A 21274-nucleotide genomic window follows, 5' to 3' on the forward strand; every position below is an offset into this window, starting at 1 on the left:
CCAAAGATCTCGGTCCCCACGCAAAGTTCCGCCCCCCTCCCCATAGGCTCCTCCCGTTCGGCTTCAAACCAGACCTACTCCCAAAAAGAGGAGGCCCGGATACCCAAGCCCCACCCACCTCCATTAAATCCCGCCCACTGGAAGATGGCCCCTCCTCCACGGACGGAAGCTCCTCCTTCTTTGTATGATGCCCCGCCCCCTATAGTTCAGCCCTTCTCCCCCTCCCAATCACTAGAGCCCCGAGGGTGGGAGATCCGGGGGGATGTTTCCACCCTGCCCCAGCCCGCTACGTCCATCCATCCGTCTGTCTGTCCACTCCCACCCGCTTCCACCGTCTCAAATCCCCCCACACTCCGGAGGGCGGGCGGGCTGGCGGGTGCGAGCGGGGGGTGTGCGCTGCTCTCTCGGCAGGGGGCGGGGGAGGCGGCCGCGCGGTGACGCGCGGGGCTGCTGCGGCTGCTCCGCCGGCGGATCATCACTCTCGGGCTGGGATGGACGCGGGGCGGGCGGGCCCTGACGCGCGGAGCCAGGAGTCCGGGCCTCCCGGCTGCTGAGCGTCCCTCGAAGCCTCCCCCACCCTCGCCTTCCTTCGTAGGAACCGTGCCGACCCCAGCCCCGGGGCTCCAGACTCGGCTCCCGCCCTCCTCTGAGTCCCCGGACCTCCCCCTCCCGCCCGCCCTCGGGATCGACTAGATCCCTCCCCCTCCCCGAGGATTCCGGCTGGATCCCTGCCCCTGCACCGCGGATCCTGCGCTCCCGGGCCCCTGGGGATTGCCGTGGACTCCTTCTCCAACACCCGATCCTCCGCCTGGACCGCCTTCTGGTCCCTCGAAGCCAGCCCACAGAGCCAGTGGATCCCCAATCCAGTCCTGTGTCGTTGCCCCCTCCTTGCTCTGCCGTCCCCACTGCGGGGTTCCCTGTTCTCGGGCTCCCCCTGACCCCATCCCTTAGATCTCCTTTTCCCGGGGATCGACTGGATCCCGGCCCCGCCCCCCGGGGCTGGGGCGATCCCCCTCCCCCGCCGGGTGAGGCGCTGCGGGCGGGGGCTGGGCCTGCGGGGCCGCGGGGGCTCAGAGGCCGCCGCCCCCCTCCCGAAGGCCGTCCGCCCCCTACTCGGAGCCCTGGATGGAGGCACCACGGCCCCAGGGCTGAGCCAGGTAGGAGCTAAGCTGGGCCGGGTGGAGGGGGCTGCGGGCCGTCCACTGGGGTCTCCCTCTCCCCATCTCCCTCCCTGCGCCTGGTTTCCCCCAGCCTGCTCTGTCTGCGTGTCTCCGCCTAGGGATGCTCTCGCCGTGTCTCTGCGTCTTGGTCTCTTTGTCTCTGCCTCTCTCCAGTCCATGAATGATCCTTTGAATGGGCCCACAGACCCCGTGTGTTCCCATCTCCCCTCCCCCTCCTTCTCCCCTTCCCGGCCAAGCCATTTTCACCACTGCAGGAAGGGGGGGCCTGCGGCCTGAGCCCCCGTCCCTCAACTCTCCCCGGCTGGGGGAGTCAGGCCTGGGCAGGAATGGAGAGAGCAAGGCAGAGGGATGGGGAGGAGGAGGGAGCAAGATGTGGCAGACAGAGATGGGGAGAGAAAATGGGGGAGACAGAGACGGGAAAAGACAGGGGAGAGAGAGAGAGAACACGAGCGAGCTTGAGGGAGAAATTTGGGGAAGGTATTTGGAGGAGAGAGAGAAAGAGATGAGAAAAACCAAGGAGAGAGATGAAGAGAGACTGAAGGCAAGAGCTGGAGCAAGCTGGAAGAGGCCCAGGAAAGATGCTCTGAGGGAGCGCTACGGAGAGGAGAGAGATGGGGGGGGCCTCCAGTGGGAGGGAAGGAAGGAGAGAAGCTGGCTGGTAGGGAGAAGGCCAGGGGCCCAAAGTACCCTAAGGGAGAGGGGGTGACAGATGCAGGCCATGTTGGGGAGAGGGGGCAGCAAGGCCATAGTAGCTGAACCCAGCCTGTCTTAGGAAGAGGTGATCCTGGGGGAGCTAGCCCCGAGCCCCCTCCAGGTGATGGGTGAACAGGAGCTTAAGACAACCTGAAGACGGGGAGGGCATGGCTGGGGGTGTGTGGTAAGGATTCCTGTGTCCTCATCTCTGGAATAAATTGACACCTGCAGAGAGCCACCCGCGGGCTGGCGCCTGGCTCTGAAAACCCCGCGTCAGCAAACAGCTCTGGCGGCTGGGAGGGGGGTAGGGGGGGCTTGCCGAAATGACCTGGGTACCTGCCCCTTCAGGCTGATCTTGTCCCTTGTCCTGCCCCTCCTGCCCTGAGCACCCAGGCATCACAGCAGCAACTGTGGGGGCTGGCAAAGGGAAGGGGAGGTGAATGGATGGGATGGGATGGGATGAGAAGAAAGCTGAGAGTTGTCCCCAGGACATGGGTCAAAATGCTGTGCAAAGAAGAGGTGTCTGTGGTCCAAGGCTGTTCAAGATTGTGGGAGGGGGGCAGTCAGTGGGCTCATGTGATGCCTTTCCAAGCCCAGCTCAGCACCCCTTCTCCCCAGCCAGAGGCCTGGTCACTAGGAAAAGCTCTGATTGGCCAATAAGGAGGGAAAAAGCAGGTCTTTTAGGGTTCTCAATGCCCCCAATCTTCCCCTCCCCTCAACATATATACTTCTTCCTCTAGGCTAAGGTTGGGGGAAACTCTAGCACTCTGACTCATGACTCTGCCCTCCCCCTCATTCCCTGAATGGACCCCACAACCAAGCCAGCCCCTTCCCCTCTTCCTCCAGACCCCCCCCCCACCTCCAGGGTTAAAGCTGCAGCCCGTTGCCGAGGTAACATTGCGGGGCAGCATCCCGTCGCCCAGCAACCGGCTGCAGGATCACGCATCTGTCCTGGGATTTGTCCCTCCAGCATCCCCTGCCTACTCTAACCCTGGCCTCAAGACACCTCAACTTCTGAAGGAAGAAATGGAGAGGGCCTGGGGAGAGATGGGTCCCTGGGTGCACAAATCATTAGGGGAATGGTGTGTTGAAGGGGTGAGAAGGTGCTGGGCTTGTACAGTCCCAAGGAAGGCCTAAGTCTGGCCTGGGGTGGGGGTTCAGCACCATGAAATTACAGCTCAGGAGTAATTAACACGTATAAACAAACCTGCCACTTCCTGCTAATTAATGACTTGGTATTTTTTATTTTCTCTTCCTTGTCTATCTCATTCCCTCCCAGGGAGGTGGGAAGTGGGACTCCTGAGTCCCTGAGGAGCCTGCCTGGGAGGGACAGAGCAGCTGGAAGGGGGCGTGCTGGGTCTGGGGCGCTGACCCTCCCTCTCCTCGGCCTCTGCCCTGGACTTTTACCCCATCTTGACCCCATCCCCAGCCTTGACCCCTGCTGAGGGGAGGAGGGTTGCTGGACTGGGAGGGGGAGGTGCCAAGGGGCCTGTGGGTGGAAGGGGACAACTTGGTCTGAATTCCAAGTCACTAACCACTTGTCTCTTCTGTTTCCCCATTCCTTTCTGTCTGCCCCATCCAATTCCCCTTCCCTTCTTCCACCTCTCCTCTGTATTTTTCTGTCTGTCTGTCTGTCTGTCTCTTGCCGCCCTGTCCCTCCCGCTCTGTCTCCCGCAGGTCGGGCCTGCCTTCACCTGCTCCCACCTCCTTCCCTTTCCCCACCCCTTGCCCCCTCCATGGAGAGGAACAGACCTCTTCTCTGTCCAGTCTAACCCAGGACCCTCCCCATCCCCCTCTTCCCTCCTTTCCCCCACCCCCTCCTCCCTCCTGGGGCGAGGGGGACCTCCCTCCCTCTCCCCCCCCTTCTCTCTCTCTCCGAGGGGGGGGGTCCCGGGGAGGGAGGGGGGGTCCCCCGATCAGCATGTGGCTCCTGGCGCTGTGTCTGGTGGGGCTGGCGGGGGCTCAACGGGGAGGAGGGGGTCCCGGGGGCGGCGCCCCGGGCGGCCCGGGCCTGGGCCTCGGCAGCCTCGGGGAGGAGCGCTTCCCAGTGGTGAACACAGCCTACGGGCGAGTGCGCGGTGTGCGGCGCGAGCTCAACAACGAGATCCTGGGCCCCGTCGTGCAGTTCTTGGGCGTGCCCTACGCCACGCCGCCCCTGGGCGCCCGCCGCTTCCAGCCGCCTGAGGCACCCGCCTCGTGGCCCGGCGTGCGCAACGCCACCACCCTGCCGCCCGCCTGCCCGCAGAACCTGCACGGGGCGCTGCCCGCCATCATGCTGCCTGTGTGGTTCACCGACAACTTGGAGGCGGCCGCCACCTATGTGCAGAACCAGAGCGAGGACTGCCTGTACCTCAACCTCTACGTGCCCACCGAGGACGGTAAGGGCATAGGCACAGGCTGGGCACCCCCTGGACACAGCCCACAAATGCACACACATTCAGGCACTGGCACTGCTCCGGAGCTCAGAGCCGGGCCTTTGTGGGAGACCATGTGTCCCTGCAGCCTCTGCTGCCCTCTGAGGATTGTAAAGGTGCTTGCCAGGCAGTCCCAGGCACACATCCTACAGACAGCCACTCCAGAAGTTCTTTGTGCCCAGAGGGAGCCATTGTAAAGGTAGCAGGCACTGGACTAGGCTTACCCACACACTTCTCAAGGAGGCACACACAGTCAGCCAGCTCATCTCAATGTGGCCACCCTGTCCAGACACCCAATCCAACCCCAAAGTTCCTGCCTCCAGGCCTGGGCTTGCCCCTGCCAGAATACTCACTTTAGCCATACCTACACCTCAAGTGCAATGTGGACTCTTCCTCTCTCCCAGGCCAGCATCCATCCATCACATCCCATCCAGAGCCCTTCACTGAGCCAGGTACCCTTGGCAGTGGTCCTCACACCCTCCTCCATACTGTTCTGTCCCCTGACCCCTATATACCCCTGAAGGATCAGGAAAACTCCTTGCCAAGGGGCCGTCCATTCACAGCACAGCCCACCCATCCCCGTCTTTCCTGGGGCTCTTAAGCGGCTGTTCTTACCAATGAACTCCTGTTCACTACAGTCTGCTCATAGCCCCCAGCATGCTCCCTCCGGACAGTTCTCCAGTCAACCTTGGCACGCACAGATTGATCAGGATACCTTCTAGCATGTACAACAGAGGGTAACAGGCAGATTGCAGCCGTCCCAGCAGACCAGCCTCACAAACAGCCCCCTGACACCTTATCCTTCTGACACCGTCTCTCCACGCCAAACCAAGCCACACCAACACCTCCACAGGCCATGTTTCCAGCAACCTTACACATCGGCCTGTATCCAGGAACCCCTAAAGTACCCCTGACATACCCAATACCTCCATATAATGTACTCAAGTTCCATAATAGACTGTGAACCCCAACTACTCAACTCTCAGATCAGGTACCCAACCAGCCAATACCCTGACCATGAGCTCTAACACCTTCACATGGCCCGTATCCCCAGCACTTCTCTGAAAGTGTGTGCCCCACAGCCCACACAGACCCATGCTCTCTGGTGTCCCTGGATATAGATCGTTGCCCTAGTAACACCCACACATACACCTTATGCCCCAGTAACCCTGCATGTGGACTACGTGATCCAAGCGGCCACTCACACCACAGTCCTCCACTCCCTCAACACTTCTCAAACATCGTCTACCCCAACTCCTACCTAGAGATCATCTGCACTATACTATAGGTGGTGACAACACACCCTGCAGCCCTACACCCTAATCACAGCTCAAGTACTCTAGCAGCATGCACCCTGTACCCAGAATCCTCTTATGCCAAATTCATGCACCTTTACCCACCCACATCCATCCCAACACCTCCAAGATCTCATACCAGCCATACACCCTAACCTCCTAACTACCCCTCTCCATGTAAACCATGCCTCCTAAACCCACACACACAACGCACAGAAACATCATCTGCTGTAATCCCATCCAAATTCTAAGCACCCTAATCCCCCACAGACCATGTACCCCAACGCACTGCACCCATCCTCCTCAATGCCCAACACCTTCCATATAAGGACTACCTACTCCACATTCCTCTGCCCTCTCTTGGGCCACCTGTCTGCTGCCCTCCTACCTATGAATCATTCACCCCAGTACCTCCACACACACTGTCCAGCTCAACACTCCCCACCCCCACACTTTCACATAGGCTGTCCGCCTATCTCATCACCCCCCATGTGAAACATTCACCCAACTCTTCCCACCAAAGGACTGTCCCCTGCCCCCACACCACCCATGCCCACACCTTCTGTATTTTTAACCATCACTCCTTGCAGACCTGCTTGGGGCCTGACACATCCAGGTGATCTCACTGAATCTTCACACCAGCTCTGGGAGGAAGAGGTTGACTCAGGCACACACACGCTCGCGCGCACAAACACACACTTCATATTCTCACGGGTACACATGCCCTGATGACTTCATCCCCATCTCCATCCTCTCACAACGAGGTCCTGTTCTCCATGGGTCCCCCATGGGGCCTTCACTGCCAGTTAGGAGAAGCCTTCCAGAGCTAGCCTGGGCCTTATGACCCATCCTTCCCTGTGCTGGTCCCCATGCCATTGAGGAAAAACCAATCAGCCTGGGGGAACCCCTGAGGCCTCTGGATTCATGCTCTGCCCTGACCAATCCCCTAATCTGAAAGAAGCCTGGAGCCAGTCTCTGGGCCCAGTCTGGGGCTTTCCCTGACGCTGGGCACACTTCATGCCTTCAAGTGCTTCCCGGCACTTTATATGTCAGACTGGCTCAGGGCACTGTGTTTCCTGTTTCCTATTTGTGGACTGAACCCCCAGGTGGGGAGGGGGGCTTTTTGGCAGTGGAGCAGGGGCGGGACGGTGGGGGTGGCTGGTGGCCCTGGTGTGAAGTTCACCATTTTGGCGGGGAGGAGAGGAGGCCTGGGTAAGGGGTGAGGTTGGGGGACAGCGGAGGGATGAGTTGGAGTGGAGGGCAAGACCTGATGACCCCTGTCCCTGCTTTGCCCACACTGGGGAGCTGGGGTGAGAAGCCAGGCTTATGAGTGCAGATGGAGGAGAATTGCTGGTGGGTGAGACTGGGTAGGGGGCAGGCAGCCCTAGCTGACCTACCACAGCCCCCCAGTGGGGAGTGGAGGGCTTTCCGGGCTGGGGCTGAGCTGAGGGGCAGGCTGGCCCCCAAACCCATGCTGCCCGCTGCCCTCCAGAGTGGTCCAGAGGGAAGCAGAGTCCTTTCTGCTGCAGCCTCTCCTCCCTGTAGCCTGGGTGGGGCAGCAGGCAGGCACTTGGCCAGCCCTGAAGGGGGCCTTCGTGAGAGGCAGCCTGGGTGGCAAGCTGGCCTTGGTCTTCCTGGGCTCCGGGCGGGCTTCCCCTCCCCTCCCACCCCCTTCTAACACCGTTTCATTTCCAGCAATTAGCAAACACACCGACAAGCCAAATCCTTTCCAGCCAAGTCAATATGTCTTAAGACAGGCCTCAGCCCACTCAGGCACCCCACCCCCCCAAAACCAGCCTTTTCTTTGGGGCATGACTTTTTCCGGGGAGGGGAACAAAATTGGGTTGTAGAAACGTTTTTCTCTTTTCTTGGTTTCTTTTTCTTGCAAACAAATTTTGCTTTTTTTGGCTTATTTTTTCTGCCTCCCCCACCCTCCCCTTTTCTGCTTTCTCTCCTCCCCTCCCCATCCACCACCTCCCCCGACCCCCATCTTTCCCCACAAAATTGTCCTTTTTTCTCTGTTTTGTGTTCCCGGTCTTAGGTCCGCTCACAAAAAAACGTGACGAGGCGACGCTCAATCCGCCAGACACAGGTAGATTTAAAAATCCCGCTGCTGCATGTGGTTGCTTATAAGAGAACGTTCATGGCCCTGCCCCTAACTAAATGTCCCCACAGCCCTCAAGGCCCCTCAGTCATTCTCCCAACTAAAAACGAAAAAGAAAAGAAAAGAAAAATTTTTAATAATTGGAAAAAGGAATTATGAAAACTTCAAACAAAATTTAAACAATGTTGGACCCACTAGAAAACCTTCAAGAAAAGCTAAACCTGGTGAAAATAAGGTGGAAAAAGAAAAGAAATTTGACTGTCAGAAAAAAACAAAGAATTGGATAAAATGTTTAGAGTTTGAAAGAAATTTGGACGGTTTTGAAACTTGTGAAATGCAACATTTGAAAAAAAAATTTGAATTCGGAGCAAAACGACCTTTGAAAAAAAATGTAAAAGTTGGCAAATTGATGACACAATTGAGACATCAGAAACCTGCAATTTCCAAAAGCCTTTCAGACACAGAAAATGCAAACATTTGAAGTGAATTAAAGAAATTTGGAAATTTTTGAAAACAGGGCCCAATATCTTGAAGTTTCACCACAAAATTTTGAAAAAAAAATGCAAAGAATTTTTTTCTTTTTTTCTTTTTTTCCAAAATGGATCTTTTTGTTTTTTCTTTTCTTGTTGAATCTGCCCCGAGAGCTTCTTGCTTTTTGGTTGTTGTTTTTTTCTTTCTTTCTTTCTTCTTTCTTGATCCTGTTTTTTGTTGTTGGTTTTGAATTCTTGTTGCCCCAGCCCCTCTTCCTGCCTCCTTCCCTTTCTGACCCCCCCAACACTGGGAGAGGGGTGGGGTGAGGGTGGGGAAGAACGGAGGACATTTAGGACAGGACCTTGGAGGGAGGGAGATTCCAGCGTGAAACTGCTGGAAAGCCACTCAGGGTTCCAGAACGAAGGCAAGAACAGGATTTGGGGAAGACACAGAGAGGTGCTGCCCACCTAGGAGCGCTGGCCAAAGCAGCTAGGAGCATGGAGGCTGCAGAGAAGGTCTAAGAGGCAGGAAGCAGGATGCTGTCTGGGGAGTCAAGGGTGCTGTCTAGTGATCTGCAGGTTGACCTTCTGGCAGGAGGAAAGTTTCTAGCAAAACGAGGGAGCTCGGCAAAGTTGTTGGGGATCAGGTGTACAGGGGAGGCCCAGGCCTGGCTTTTGTTTGCCGAGTGTCCAGGCTAGTCGGGGATGGCAGGTGTCAAGAAAGAGGAGGGCATGTAGGCCGGGGATGATCCCTAGCCCTGGCACTGTGGCCATACCATGGGGGAGCTGCAGGGGAGAGTACTAGCCTTGGGGACCCTGGCAAGACCTCTCAGATTCCCATCTTCTACTGGAATTAGTCACCCCTCAGTCTGGTCTGGAGTGTCTCAAGGGCCTACCACCCATGGCAGTGATCAGGGGATCCTTTGGGGACATGGCAAGAGAGGGGTCCAGTGCAGAACCCAGGGTTCAGGCCAGTTTATTGGGGTCCAAGTCTAGAGAGCTGCACCCTGGCTTCATTAAGCAGGCTCTTTCCCACCCTGCCTCCTCCTGCCACAGTAATTAGGCTGGGGGTTGCCATGGTGACTAGGGAGGTGACCTAGAAAGGAATTAGGGCGGGGAGGAGACCAAGCCCCCAGGGACCCTAGGCCTGGCACCCCCTCACCCACAGACCAGGGTACCATGTGGAGCGGAGGCCCAAGGCCTGAGTTGGAAGAAATGCCAGGACTCTCCAGCATCTCTAGCTCTAGTTCTAGCCTCAGGAGCTCGCTCTTCCCAGGAGCAGGAAGGAGATTTGCTGTATGAGTGTGGGGAGGGGGTTCCCTGGATCCAGCAGGTACCCTGAGGAGGGCCACCTCCCACCCCCAGCCTCTGTTGGGCTTCTTGGAAGGTCTGCCCAACATTCGGAGAAGTGCCGCAGGGCAGGCTGGCAGGGGCTGTGGAAGACCTTCTGCCAGGGCTAGCTGGGGAGGGAGGAGGGGAATCCGGTCTTGCCCCCCAGGGATGGGAATGACATGTCTCCCCTGAGCTCCAGGCTGGTCCTCAGCAGGCCTGGGAGCTGGGTGGTGCTGCTTCCGGTCTGACTGTGTCCTTGTCCCTGACCCCCTGGCCCACCTGCCCGCCCCCTCCCCACACAGATATCCGCGACTCTGGGAAGAAGCCTGTGATGCTGTTTCTACATGGCGGCTCCTACATGGAGGGCACCGGGAACATGTTTGATGGTTCAGTCCTGGCCGCCTATGGCAACGTCATCGTAGCCACACTCAACTACCGTCTTGGGGTGCTCGGTGAGGGTGGCAGCCAACTTTGGGGGGTGGAGTCTGGGAGGTGGGCCTGGTGGGCAGGGTTCCTCCAAACCCAGTAGAATGGCTTCAGGGCTGGACTGAGCTGCCCAGAAAGGAGACAAGGGCGCTGTGACACCTTCAGGGAGCCCCCTCCTTCTTCTGCCCCCAGGTTTTCTCAGCACCGGGGACCAGGCTGCAAAAGGCAACTATGGGCTCCTGGACCAAATTCAGGCCCTGCGCTGGCTCAGTGAGAACATCGCTCACTTTGGGGGTGACCCTGAGCGCATCACCATCTTCGGGTCTGGGGCAGGGGCCTCCTGTGTCAACCTTCTAATCCTCTCCCACCATTCAGAAGGTACCAGCAGCAACCCCTGCCTGCCCCATCCTTCCACCTTCCCATAGCCCTGACCCTGCCAGCTCCCCCTTTTTCTGGCTGATACGGCCTGGTCTGAGGTCTGCCTGTCCCACCAGGGCTGTTCCAGAAGGCCATTGCCCAAAGTGGCACCGCCATTTCAAGCTGGTCTGTCAACTACCAGCCGCTCAAGTACACGCGGCTGCTGGCAGCCAAGGTGGGCTGTGACCGGGAGGACAGTGCCGAAGCTGTGGAGTGTCTGCGCCGGAAACCTTCCCGAGAGCTAGTGGACCAGGATGTGCAGCCCGCCCGGTATGGGGGTGGGAGGGGACAGGGTCTAGGCCTTCACTCTCCTTGCTGGTTCCAAGGAGGTTGAGGTGAGAGGTGCCTGAGTGTGTTCCATCTGGCAAGGAGAGGGGGGCTTCGGGCCCCTTTAGTGGCCTCCTCTTAGAAGCCTTCCCTCACTGGAGGTGCCTGAACAGAACAAGTAAGCACAGGGTGCCATGAAGTGCTTCAGGAAAACTTCTGGAGGGGCCACGTGCCCTGAAAGACTCAGGGGATGTTTTCTAGTAGGGGAGAAGGGCTTCCAGGCAGAGGGAAGCACCTGCATGTGAGCTTAGCTGGCCGTGGGCTGAGAGAAGGCCAGTGAGCAGGTGATGAGACCCTGACCCCTTCTCCCCAGCTACCACATTGCCTTCGGGCCCGTGGTGGACGGCGACGTAGTCCCTGATGACCCTGAGATCCTCATGCAGCAAGGAGAATTCCTCAACTACGACATGCTCATTGGCGTCAACCAGGGAGAGGGCCTCAAGTTCGTGGAAGACTCTGCAGAGAGTGAGGACGGTGTGTCCGCCAGCGCGTTCGACTTCACTGTCTCCAACTTTGTGGACAACCTGTATGGCTACCCGGAGGGCAAGGATGTGCTGCGGGAGACCATCAAGTTTATGTACACGGACTGGGCCGACCGGGACAATGGCGAGATGCGGCGTAAAACCCTGCTGGCGCTCTTTACTGACCACCAGTGGGTGGCACCAGCCGTGGCCACCGCCAAGCTGCACGCCGACTATCAGTCCCCTGTCTACTTTTACACCTTCTACCACCACTGCCAGGCTGAGGGCCGGCCTGAGTGGGCAGATGCGGCTCACGGCGATGAGCTGCCCTATGTCTTTGGTGTGCCCATGGTGGGTGCCACCGACCTCTTCCCCTGCAATTTCTCCAAGAATGACGTCATGCTCAGTGCCGTAGTCATGACCTACTGGACCAACTTCGCCAAGACTGGGTGAGGGTCAGAGGGGCTGGGTGGGGCTGGGTGGGGCTGGGTAGGGCTGGGGCACCCTCCCTCCTTCACGCGGCCATCATTCCTTTATTAAGACACTCACTCTGGCTGAGTCGCCTGCTGAACACTTTCTCTGTACCAGGCACTGAGATGAGTGTTGGAGAGTCAGCAGTGTTAGACAGAGTCCATGTCCTTCCTGGGGGTGGGCTCACTTAGTGGCTTTGGTTTCGTGTCTGCCTCTCCTTCCTCCCTCCCTTGCCTTCCCACTCCTCCCACCCCACCCAGTGCTCTGCTCCTCTGTCTGACTATTCGGGTGTGTGTGTTTCAGTGTGTGTAAGAGTTTGTGTCTATTTCTTTATTTGTCTCTGTCTGTCTTGAAACCCATTGGTATCTCTCCCCTCCCCTCTGCTCTCTGACCTGTTTACTTTTCTTCACGTCCGGCTGCGGGCTGGTTTCACCGTGGCTATCTCTCCGTCTCTGGCTCTTATGTGTTTTTGTCTCTCTGTTCCTTTCTGTCTCTGTCTCACTCAGTCGCAGCTTCTGCCTCTCCCTGGCTGTCTCTTTGTCTGTCTCTGCCCCTCTGTCTTCATTTCTGGCTGTCTCTGGCAGTCTGTCTCCATCCCTGCTTGTCTCTCTGTTCCCGTCCCTGGCAGATTCTCTGTCTCTTCGTACCCATCTCTGCCTCCATGACTTTTTCTCCGACTTTCTTGCTGTCTCCCTGTCTCTCCACAGCTTGTCTGTCTCCCTCCCCACTGCCACCCACCCTCCTTCAGAGCCTTGCCCTCACTCCTTTCCCTGCCCTCCTGTGCCCACAGCGACCCTAACCAGCCAGTGCCACAGGATACCAAGTTCATCCACACCAAGCCCAACCGCTTTGAGGAGGTGGTGTGGAGCAAGTTCAACAGCAAGGAGAAGCAGTATCTGCACATTGGCTTGAAGCCGCGCGTGCGTGACAACTACCGTGCCAACAAGGTGGCCTTCTGGCTGGAGCTCGTGCCCCACCTGCACAACCTGCACACGGAGCTCTTCACCACCACCACGCGCCTGCCTCCCTATGCCACACGCTGGCCACCTCGCCCACCCCCCGGCGCCCCGGGCACACGCCGGCCCCCACCGCCCGCCACCCTGCCGCCTGAGCCGGAGCCTGAGCCAGGCCCAAGGGCCTATGACCGCTTTCCTGGGGACTCACGGGACTACTCCACGGAGCTTAGCGTCACTGTGGCCGTGGGCGCCTCCCTCCTCTTCCTCAACATCCTGGCCTTTGCTGCCCTGTACTACAAGCGGGACCGGCGGCAGGAGCTGCGATGCAGGCGGCTTAGCCCACCTGGTGGCTCAGGCTCAGGTGTACCTGGTGGGGGCCCCCTGCTCCCCACCGCTGGCCGAGAGCTGCCACCAGAGGAGGAGCTGGTGTCACTGCAGCTGAAGCGGGGTGGTGGCGTCGGGGCGGACCCTGCTGAGGCCCTGCGCCCTGCCTGCCCACCCGACTACACCCTGGCCCTGCGCCGGGCACCGGACGATGTGCCTCTCTTGGCCCCCGGGGCCCTGACCCTGCTGCCCAGTGGCCTGGGGCCCCCGCCACCCCCGCCGCCCCCCTCCCTCCATCCCTTTGGGCCCTTCCCCCCGCCTCCCCCCACTGCTACCAGCCACAACAACACGCTACCCCACCCCCACTCCACTACTCGGGTATAGGGGGCGGCTCGGGGAGGCCCTCCTCCCCAGCCCTCCCTGGCCCGGCCACTCTGAAGGCAGGGAGGAGGACTTGGCAACAGGCTTTTCTCCTGTGGAGTTGTCACACATCATCGAGCAGCATCAAGGTGGACATGGGATTCCTCACTGGGATGTGTGTTTTTCCCATGCAGAGAGGCTCATTCTCTTCTCTGGACCTGGGCCTTTGAACAACTGGAGGGTGTTTTTTCCCCTCCATTGGGACACCAGTCTTCGGTGTGTGGAAATGTGGAAGTATTTTCCCACGTGGAGGTGTGCTTTCTCACGAGGGGGTGTGTTTTCCCATGTGCAGGGTGAGGTTTTTTTTTGCCGCCCTGGACACATGTTGGCCCCCTCAAAGAATTTCTGCGGGGATTTGTACCCCAGAATCCTGTTCCCTCATGCCTTCTCCCCCCTCCTCCCTCCTCCCTCCCCCTGGAGACCCTGGAAGTGGTGTGTTCACATACAGTGACCCTTGGCCACCAGATGACACAGGGTGGTACCTGGGAAGCAGCGAGGAAATCACAGCCCGCCTCGCCCCTGCCCTGCCCCCTGCCCCAGCAAAGCATGTCTTTCCCCCGTGGCACAAGTCAGATGAAGCACGTTCTCCCGGGAAGGCCCTCACCTTCCACAGGGGACAGACACGGATTTCCTGCCAGGGGGACGGGAGGAGATCCGTGCATCCCGGTGCTGCCTGGAAACTTGTTTTCCCACGGTCCAGGACACATTTCTCTGAGTGGAAACATGTTCTTGCATGTGGATGTGTGTTTTCCCAGGCAGAGGGTCCCTCCCTCCCCAGCACTCCCCTGCGTCTCCCAGGCCTCAGGCCCAGCACTCAATTCCTCCTCACACAGCAGGTGGGAGCAGCCTCCTGACTGAGGGGAGACTGACAGAGCTGAGGGCACGTACAAACCCTGAGGGAGGACTCAGCCCTCCCTGCCCCAGAGATGCTGAGCTGGGGGACGGGGCCATGCATGTTTGACCAAAGCCCTCCTCAGGATCTGAGGACAGCCTTTCCCTCAGTCCTGAGATCATTGCTCATCTGTGCCAAACTGGGTAGGTGGGATTGAGGGGGAAAGACGCTCAAAATGTGCCAAGGATTCCCCAGTCCCAAGCCCGAGCAGGAGAAATGGTGGGGAGGGGGTGCAGCAGCAAAGGGGGCTCCCGCCTGTGTCTCTTCTCTCCTCACCAGGTCATGTCCCCTCTCTGTCTCGGTTCCGCATTCTCCTCCATCGCTGTCCCTCTTTGAAGCTGTCCCCCTCTCAGTGTCAGACCAGCCTTCTCCCCTCAGCTGACCCCCCCCCCAATTTTGACCTGTCTCCCCTTGGCTGAAGGGATGGGAAGGAGCAGTGGAGGCTGGAGGGGAGACAGGCTGGGGAGAATGAGGTCAATTGTGCCGAGGAACAGATGGAGGGGACAGGAGGGGATGGGGCTTGGGCAGACACCAGCAGGAGGAATTGAAAGGAAAAGTGTGAGGTGACTGCCCAGAGGTCCCTGGGTGTGAGCCTCTGGGGAAAAGAATGATGTCAGGAAGGGTTTTAAGGGACACCAGTGGAGGAGGGATGAATTCTCTGCAGGCACGTTGTGGGATATTAGTGCCAAACTTGAGTAGGGGTTGGGTGCTGTCTTCCACTGACACCCAAATTCAGAATCCCTGGTCTTGAGTCCCTAGAAACTTTGCCTCTTGACTGTCCCTTCTCCTCCTACCTCCATCCATGGAAACTTTGTTCTTTTCTGACCCTTTCCCCTGCCTGGTCTAGCTCCTGTCCAAACAGCCATGCCCTCCAAACGCTAGAGACCTGGGCCCTGAACCCTGTAGACAGATGCCCCCAGAATTGGGGCATGGGAGGGGGGCTGGGGGACCCCATGATTCAGCCACGGACTCCAATGCCCAGCCCCTCTCCCCAGAACAATCCCCTGACAGTCCATATCCTTATCCCAACCCTTTGCGGCTCTGTACACATTTTTAAACCTAGCAAAAGATGAAGAGAATATTGTAAATACAAAAGTTTAACTGTTGGTTGTGCCTGCTATGTTGGGGACATGTGGTTCTGGAGAAACAAGCCTTGGGGAAGTGACTGGATGAAGGAGAAGGGGGACCTGACCCCCTAGCCCTTCTATTCAGAAGGTCTGACGGGGAGTGGGTGGTGGGGTAAGGTTGCCATGGTAATGGGGCTGTGTGGAGAGTTAAGATCAGGACTCATGTCTGCAGAGGCTGGAGGCTGGTGTAGTTCTAGAAGGAGGGGTAGGGGCTGATGGGGACAGATGCCAAACAGGCCAGAGGGCCAGTGCGCCGGTCCAGACAGCTGGCTATAGGAGAGGCATGCAAGGTGAAGGGTTTTGCCTCTGCTGAGGGCTGGGCTCAGACTAGAGGGTCAACCACAGGCCCAGAACTCTGAATAGCCCCTTAGCACATTGTGAGGGAGAGCCCCAGCGCCATTGTGACCTGCCTACACCCTCTGGGACAGGCAGGCTGGCTGGTGGGCACTGTGGGCACAGTGGGGTGGGGGCCTGAGGGCCCCGGTGGCCCTAGGGACCCCATGGCCATGGCTGAGCGGCCTCGGCCTGGGTGGGCCTCATATCACAACCCCAACACCAACAACTGCCAGGACCTGGGCAACTCCATCCTGTTGCTGCTGGGCCTCATCATCTGCATTAACATTGGCATCAATGTGGTGACCCTGGTCAGGGCGGGGCCGGGCAGGAGGGCGCTGGTGGGACGGCTGGGGGCATGCCTGGTGGCCAGGGTCTGCCTGAGGTCACTGTGTCCTCCCCCACCTAGCTCTGGAGCCGACTCCGTGGCGTCTTACACAAAGCGTTCCATCGTATCATTTGTGAGAAAGGTAGGCCTGGGGCTGGGGGCAGTAGGTGCCAGGGATGAGGGTTGGGGCATAGGAGGGACAGAAACTAGGCATTCCAGCCCCAGCCCTAAGCTGGCCCTTCCCTTCCTGCTCTCCCCTCCCAGTCACCACAGCTGTGCAGCTTCTCTCTCCGAGCCCTGCCTCTCCACCCCTGTAGGAGCCTCCCACTAGCCTTTCACCTCTCCCTGATCCACAGAAGCTCCTAAGTCAGCCTCAGCTGGGAAGCAGATCCAGCCCTCGAAGAAGCAGAGCTCCCCTGCAGTACATCTTCGATGCACCATGGACCCTGTGAAAATGACCGTGACCCCCCCTCCCACTCGCCGCCATCGCCATCGAGGCTCTCCGACTCGCCGTGCCCACCGTCCAGTCGCTTGGGCCCCTGACACTGATGATGAGAAGCCCCAAGATCAGTACCCAGCAATCTGCTCCTACCACTGGGTTAGCCCCGAGGACTGGGAAGGCTTCCAGCCCACTGCTCCCTGGACTCAGGACACTCCAGAGGTGTCTCCCCAGACCATCCGCTTCCAGCCGATGGCAGAAGAAAGGCCCCTCAAAACAGAGATCCGGTCAGAGCTGGGTCTAGAGGCCTATGTGTACCCTGTGAACCCCCCACCTCACAATCCTGAGGCCCCCTGCCACAAGAACAGCGGGGCAGTGGCAGAGGTGGAGGCTCAGTGCCAACCTGCCCCTCTACCTGTCCTGGGCCCAGCAGTCGTCCCGGAATTCCCCCGGCGCCGCTCCTCAGGCCGAATAGTGTATGATGCCCGGGACGTGAGGCGGCGACTTCGGGAACTGACTCAGGAGGTGGAAGCCCTGTCCCACTGTTACCCCCTGGCCTCCGGATCTAGCACTGCTGAGGGGACAGGGAAGAACTGGGTGTACCGTTCTCTGAATGGGAGGTGACTAGGAAAAAGTAAAAAGGAGAGAGGAGGTGGTTTGTTGTGGTGTGGGGGGTGCCGGGGCCTGTACAACACCCGGAAGCCCTGCTTGCGAAGGGAAGGGTCTCCTTGGCAACAGGGCCCTGAGAGCTCTGAGGACCCTTGTCAACCTCTTGCCCCCATAGGCCCTGTCCTCAGCCCTTTCCCTTTCCCTTTCCCCTTCCCCTCCTACTTGGTTCCAAGGCTCCCACCTGCCCCTACCCTGTTTTCCTTAGTGCCCAGAGAAGCCCCCCAAACCCAGCCCAGATCCCTGGGCAGTCCTGTGCTAAAGTGACCTCCACCCCCAGCCTAGCTCCTCAGAGAGCTGTTCCCTGCCAGAGCCCGGGTTTAGGCCGCAGCCACAGGTGAGGTGTGGTTCCCACTTAAGCCTTGGTTTCTTTGGGGAGGGATGGCTGAGGGTGAGGGTATCTAGGCCCTCACAGTTCCACAGTCAGAACCTGAAGCTCCTATACCCTTGGGCAGGCTTGGAGCAGAAGATGAAATACTGGGGACACTCTCAAGGTCTGCCTCCCCATCATATCACAGCCCTCTGTGATACCCTCTGATTAGTCCACCACGTCACAAATGAAGAGACAGAGGTTCAGGGAGGCCAAATGACTTGCTCACGGTTAGAAAGTCAGGCCCTGCCCTACTCCCAGACCACTGGGATCACATGCATGTACACACACACACACACACACACACACGCATAACTTGGGGAGAAAGAGCCACAGGAGTGAGCCCAGACTGATGTGAGTGTGAGTGAGCTGGACCTCACCTTCCATACTACACAGATACCTGGAATGTGAGCAGACAGACCTTTTGCAAGTCACCCTACTTCTCCATTCATTTACACTCAACTAATGCTATTGTTCATTTTAAACTAATTATATTCAGTGGGTATATATTGAGCATCTACTATGTGTTTGGAGGATTGAGGGGAAATGCTCACTGGCCTTCCCTCTATTTCTGCTGAGTCGTTCACTGTGTAAACAGATGGCTTGCCGTCCCCAGGCCACCATTTCCACAGACCCCAGTGATGAACCTGGTTTACATCGAAGACTCCTTTTGTCATAGCAACAATTGCATATATTTTGTGCTCTGTTAATTTCATGTGGTTTTCTTAAGGTTTTTCTTAAGCTAATACTTTTTCAACTTGGAGTTGGAGTGCATCAAGGGTCAAGGCATTTGGTCAGGCAGTAGAGAAGGCGTGGTTGGGCTTGGTTGCTGCAGGGGCAACTTCATCAAAGAAGAAGTGAGTCTGCCTCTGAAGGGAAGGGGCCAGTGGGCTCAGGGACCACCAACACCTGGGGCTACAGGAAGAGTTGGGCAGGGATGGGTGCTAGGGGAATTATGACAGGGAAATGGGCAGGATAGGGAGGGATTTTATAGCAGAGTTACACCTGAGGGGACTCTGTCACCCATCCATCCACATCATCCTAGCTGCTGCCCCAGAGCTGTAATGTCTCCGTAAAGTCTCCAAAGAACAATGGAATGGAGGAAATCTTTTATGTATGACTCAATCCCTGTGAAGACTGTCTCATGATTGCAGCTACCATATTTTCAGGTCAGGAATCAGGTGTGGGGCTAAGTAAGCCTCATGGAGACAGAGGAACAGACTGTCTGGGGTATCTGGGGACTGGGCTCCATCAGGTGGGAGCCAAGGGAAGAGCCAGCCATGTAAAAGGCCAGCAGGGTGGATAGAAGAGTTTCTACCTCTGCATTGTGATGCTTCCTAACCTGCCCCATTATGACCTAGCTCCCTCACCAGCCAGTAGGTATCTCCAGGGACTGGCATGAGTGCAGTGTGGGTCGGGGCCAGGAGGGTGGGGGGGGGCGCGGCCCAGGTGGCCCTAGGACCCCCCCACCATGGAAAACCAGCTATGGCATAACACCGCGGGGTGCTGCAATCAATACCAAGAAAGCCCCCAGGATGCCGAGGACATCTTATTCCTGCTGCTGGGCCTCATCATTCTTGTCAACATTGGCATCAACGTGGCAACTGTGGTCAGTGACGGTTGTGGACCACCCCCAGGGGTGGTGAAGAGGGCTAAGGGTGGGAGCCAGCTGCAGCCTGCACCTCCACCTGCACGTGCAGTGCTATTGGGGTGCAGACCCTGGTCTTCACTCCCATTCCACCTGCCCCTAGATGTGGCATGGGCTGCAGAACATCCTAGACAAGATGATCGATTGCACAAATCAGAAGAGTAAGTATGGGAGCTGGAGAGGAAGGGGACCCCCACCCCCACCTCACAGCCCTAGAAACCCAGGCCCAGTATTCCGAACCCTGCCCTCTTCTGACGATTGCCCTGACCTCATGGAGTCTTGCCTTCCCCAGGTGAAGTTCAGCCTAGTGAAAGTCCCTCCAAAGGCCTCCCAGCCAAGGTCCAGGACGTCCAGATCCACTGCATCCTGGACCCTGTACAGGTGAAGATGACCCGACCCACACACTACTCCTCTTCCTCGTGCCGTGGTCTTGGTAACCACCGCAGCCGCCTCCACAGTCCCAGCCACAGCTGCCGCCGCAGCAGCCGCCACAGCAGCCGCAGCCGCAGCCGCCGCCAGCGCCAGCGCCTCTGCAGCCACCAGCAGAGGCCACAGAACCACAGACGACTCTCCCATGGCCGCTCATTCTTCCGTGACCAACATGGCCGCTCAATTTTCCATAACCATCACAGCCGCAAGGTGTCACAGCTAAGGCGAAAGTCGGTCTTTGATCGGGAGGACCCAGACTCCTACCTGGAGGAGGAGGATGACCTGGCCTTTCCATACTCCAAGTACCCACGTGGGGGCTGGGGTGGGCTCTATCCACGAATGGGCCTGCACTCCAATGTGAGGCTGTGGGGCCGCCAGGGTGGAATCCTGGCCAGCCTGCCCCCACCCTCCCTCTACCTGTCACCTGAGCTGCGCCGCATGCCCAAGCGCGTGGAGGCCAAGTCTGAGCTGAGGCTGCAGTCCTATGGGCCCCACTCGCAATCCCGAATTTGGGGCAATGTGGAGGCTGAGCAGTGGGCCTCATCTCCACCACCTCTCCGCCGGCTGCCCCCTAACCCTTCCTGGGTCCCTGGGGGGTACAGCCCTTACCCCTCAGCGGGCCTAATACTGTATGACTCCTGGGATCAGCGGCGGCGTGGTGTGGAGAGCTCTGAGCCCCCACCTGCCTTGGTGTCCCGGAACTCCCGGCCTGAGGCCCAGGGCTACCGTGAGCACTATTCCCCGCAGTCCCGCCGGCGGAGCCTGCCTGGTCATGCTCACAGCCAGTCCAACCGCAGCCCCCACCCATCCATGGGACACTTGGGCTACAGCTCCCGGGATGCCCACGAGGTCCGGCGCCGGGTGGCCGACTGGTCTGAGGTTCCACCTGCTCGGCATCCCCTGACCACCTCTGCCTCCATCACGGTGTTGGGCGAGAACTCACACCAACGGGCCCCAGCCGCCAGCTCAGCCCTGCTCCCCCGCTCCTCCCAGCCCCTGCCCGAAGTTCAGGCTGCTGATTCTGCCCCACCCCCGACCACCTTCGTCCCACTCAGCCGGAATCCAGGGGGCAATGTTAACTACCAGGTGTACGACAGCCTGGAGCTGAAGCGGCAGGTGCAGGAGGGCAGAATACGGGCCAATTCACTGCCACTGCCTTCCACCTCAGCCTCGAGGCCCTCCCTGCACAGGAGCCGGGCAGGGAAACTCAACTGACAGGGCAAACGTGGGTGGCGGGGCAGGACACGGAGAAAGGAATAAAGAGAAACAGTCCAGGAAACACTGTAGTGGTCTGTGCTTTGGAAGTGCCACTCCTACCAGCCTGTATCCCTGCCCTTGACTTCCTGAAATGAGAAACCAGTGTCCCCTTCTTGGTGCGAGCCTCCCCTTGGCTTAGTGGCCATGCTCCTGCCAGCAGGCCCCTCCTGGTCCTGTACCATGCACTAACTAGATCTTGCCAGGGCAGGCTCTGAACCCCTCCAAATCCCTGGCCACGCACCCTGGCTCTCTGCTCTGCCTGCTCCCAAAGGGGGCTGAGATGTTCACCCCGACTCAAGACACTAAGGTCAGAAATCCAGACCTGGCGGGTTCCATGTCTAGGCAGATCCAGGCTTGTGGCCCAGTGTAGGGCGGAAGAAAGCCAAGTCTCTGGATTCCAGCCAGACCTTCCCTAGGGCTCTGAGGCTGAAGTCTTCCCAGTCTCAGGTGTAGTCAAGGGTGAAGGGCTCAGGATTGTCAGTGGAAACTGCAGG

General features: G+C 58.5%; 3 protein-coding genes across 10 annotated transcripts; all 3 read left to right on the forward strand.

Annotated features, from left to right (window-relative positions):
• Positions 1 to 1100: 1100 nt before the first annotated feature.
• On the forward strand, positions 1101 to 15289 carry NLGN2 (neuroligin 2). Of its 8 annotated transcripts, none has more exons than XM_069481995.1 (8): positions 1101 to 1157; positions 4120 to 4252; positions 7625 to 7675; positions 9792 to 9941; positions 10108 to 10293; positions 10410 to 10602; positions 10973 to 11569; positions 12382 to 15289. In XM_069481995.1, exons 2-8 carry the CDS (start codon positions 4147 to 4149, stop codon positions 13253 to 13255), a joined length of 2157 nt encoding a protein of 718 aa, XP_069338096.1. In that variant the 5' UTR covers positions 1101 to 1157; positions 4120 to 4146; the 3' UTR covers positions 13256 to 15289. The 8 variants fall into 8 exon arrangements, with proteins under 8 accessions (XP_069338096.1, XP_069338088.1, XP_069338090.1 ...); XM_069481989.1 differs by lacking the exon at positions 1101 to 1157 and having other exon boundaries at positions 3762 to 4252; positions 10108 to 10302; positions 10392 to 10602; positions 12382 to 12908; positions 12951 to 15289; XM_069481988.1 differs by lacking the exon at positions 1101 to 1157 and having other exon boundaries at positions 3762 to 4252; positions 12382 to 12917; positions 12951 to 15289.
• Positions 15290 to 15810: 521 nt separating this feature from the next.
• SPEM1 (spermatid maturation 1) lies at positions 15811 to 17034 on the forward strand. The gene is made up of 3 exons (XM_069483308.1): positions 15811 to 15954; positions 16053 to 16113; positions 16328 to 17034. Exons 1-3 carry the CDS (start codon positions 15811 to 15813, stop codon positions 17032 to 17034), a joined length of 912 nt encoding a protein of 303 aa, XP_069339409.1.
• A 1883-nt stretch (positions 17035 to 18917) lies between these two features.
• On the forward strand, positions 18918 to 20738 carry SPEM2 (SPEM family member 2). The gene is made up of 3 exons (XM_069481403.1): positions 18918 to 19055; positions 19198 to 19255; positions 19387 to 20738. The coding sequence occupies exons 1-3, from the start codon at positions 18918 to 18920 to the stop codon at positions 20736 to 20738; spliced, it is 1548 nt and encodes a 515-aa protein (XP_069337504.1).
• The last annotated feature ends 536 nt before the right edge of the window (positions 20739 to 21274 follow it).

Source organism: Eulemur rufifrons, chromosome 9 (genome assembly GCF_041146395.1).
Source record: "Eulemur rufifrons isolate Redbay chromosome 9, OSU_ERuf_1, whole genome shotgun sequence".
Classification (NCBI taxonomy): domain Eukaryota; kingdom Metazoa; phylum Chordata; class Mammalia; order Primates; family Lemuridae; genus Eulemur; species Eulemur rufifrons.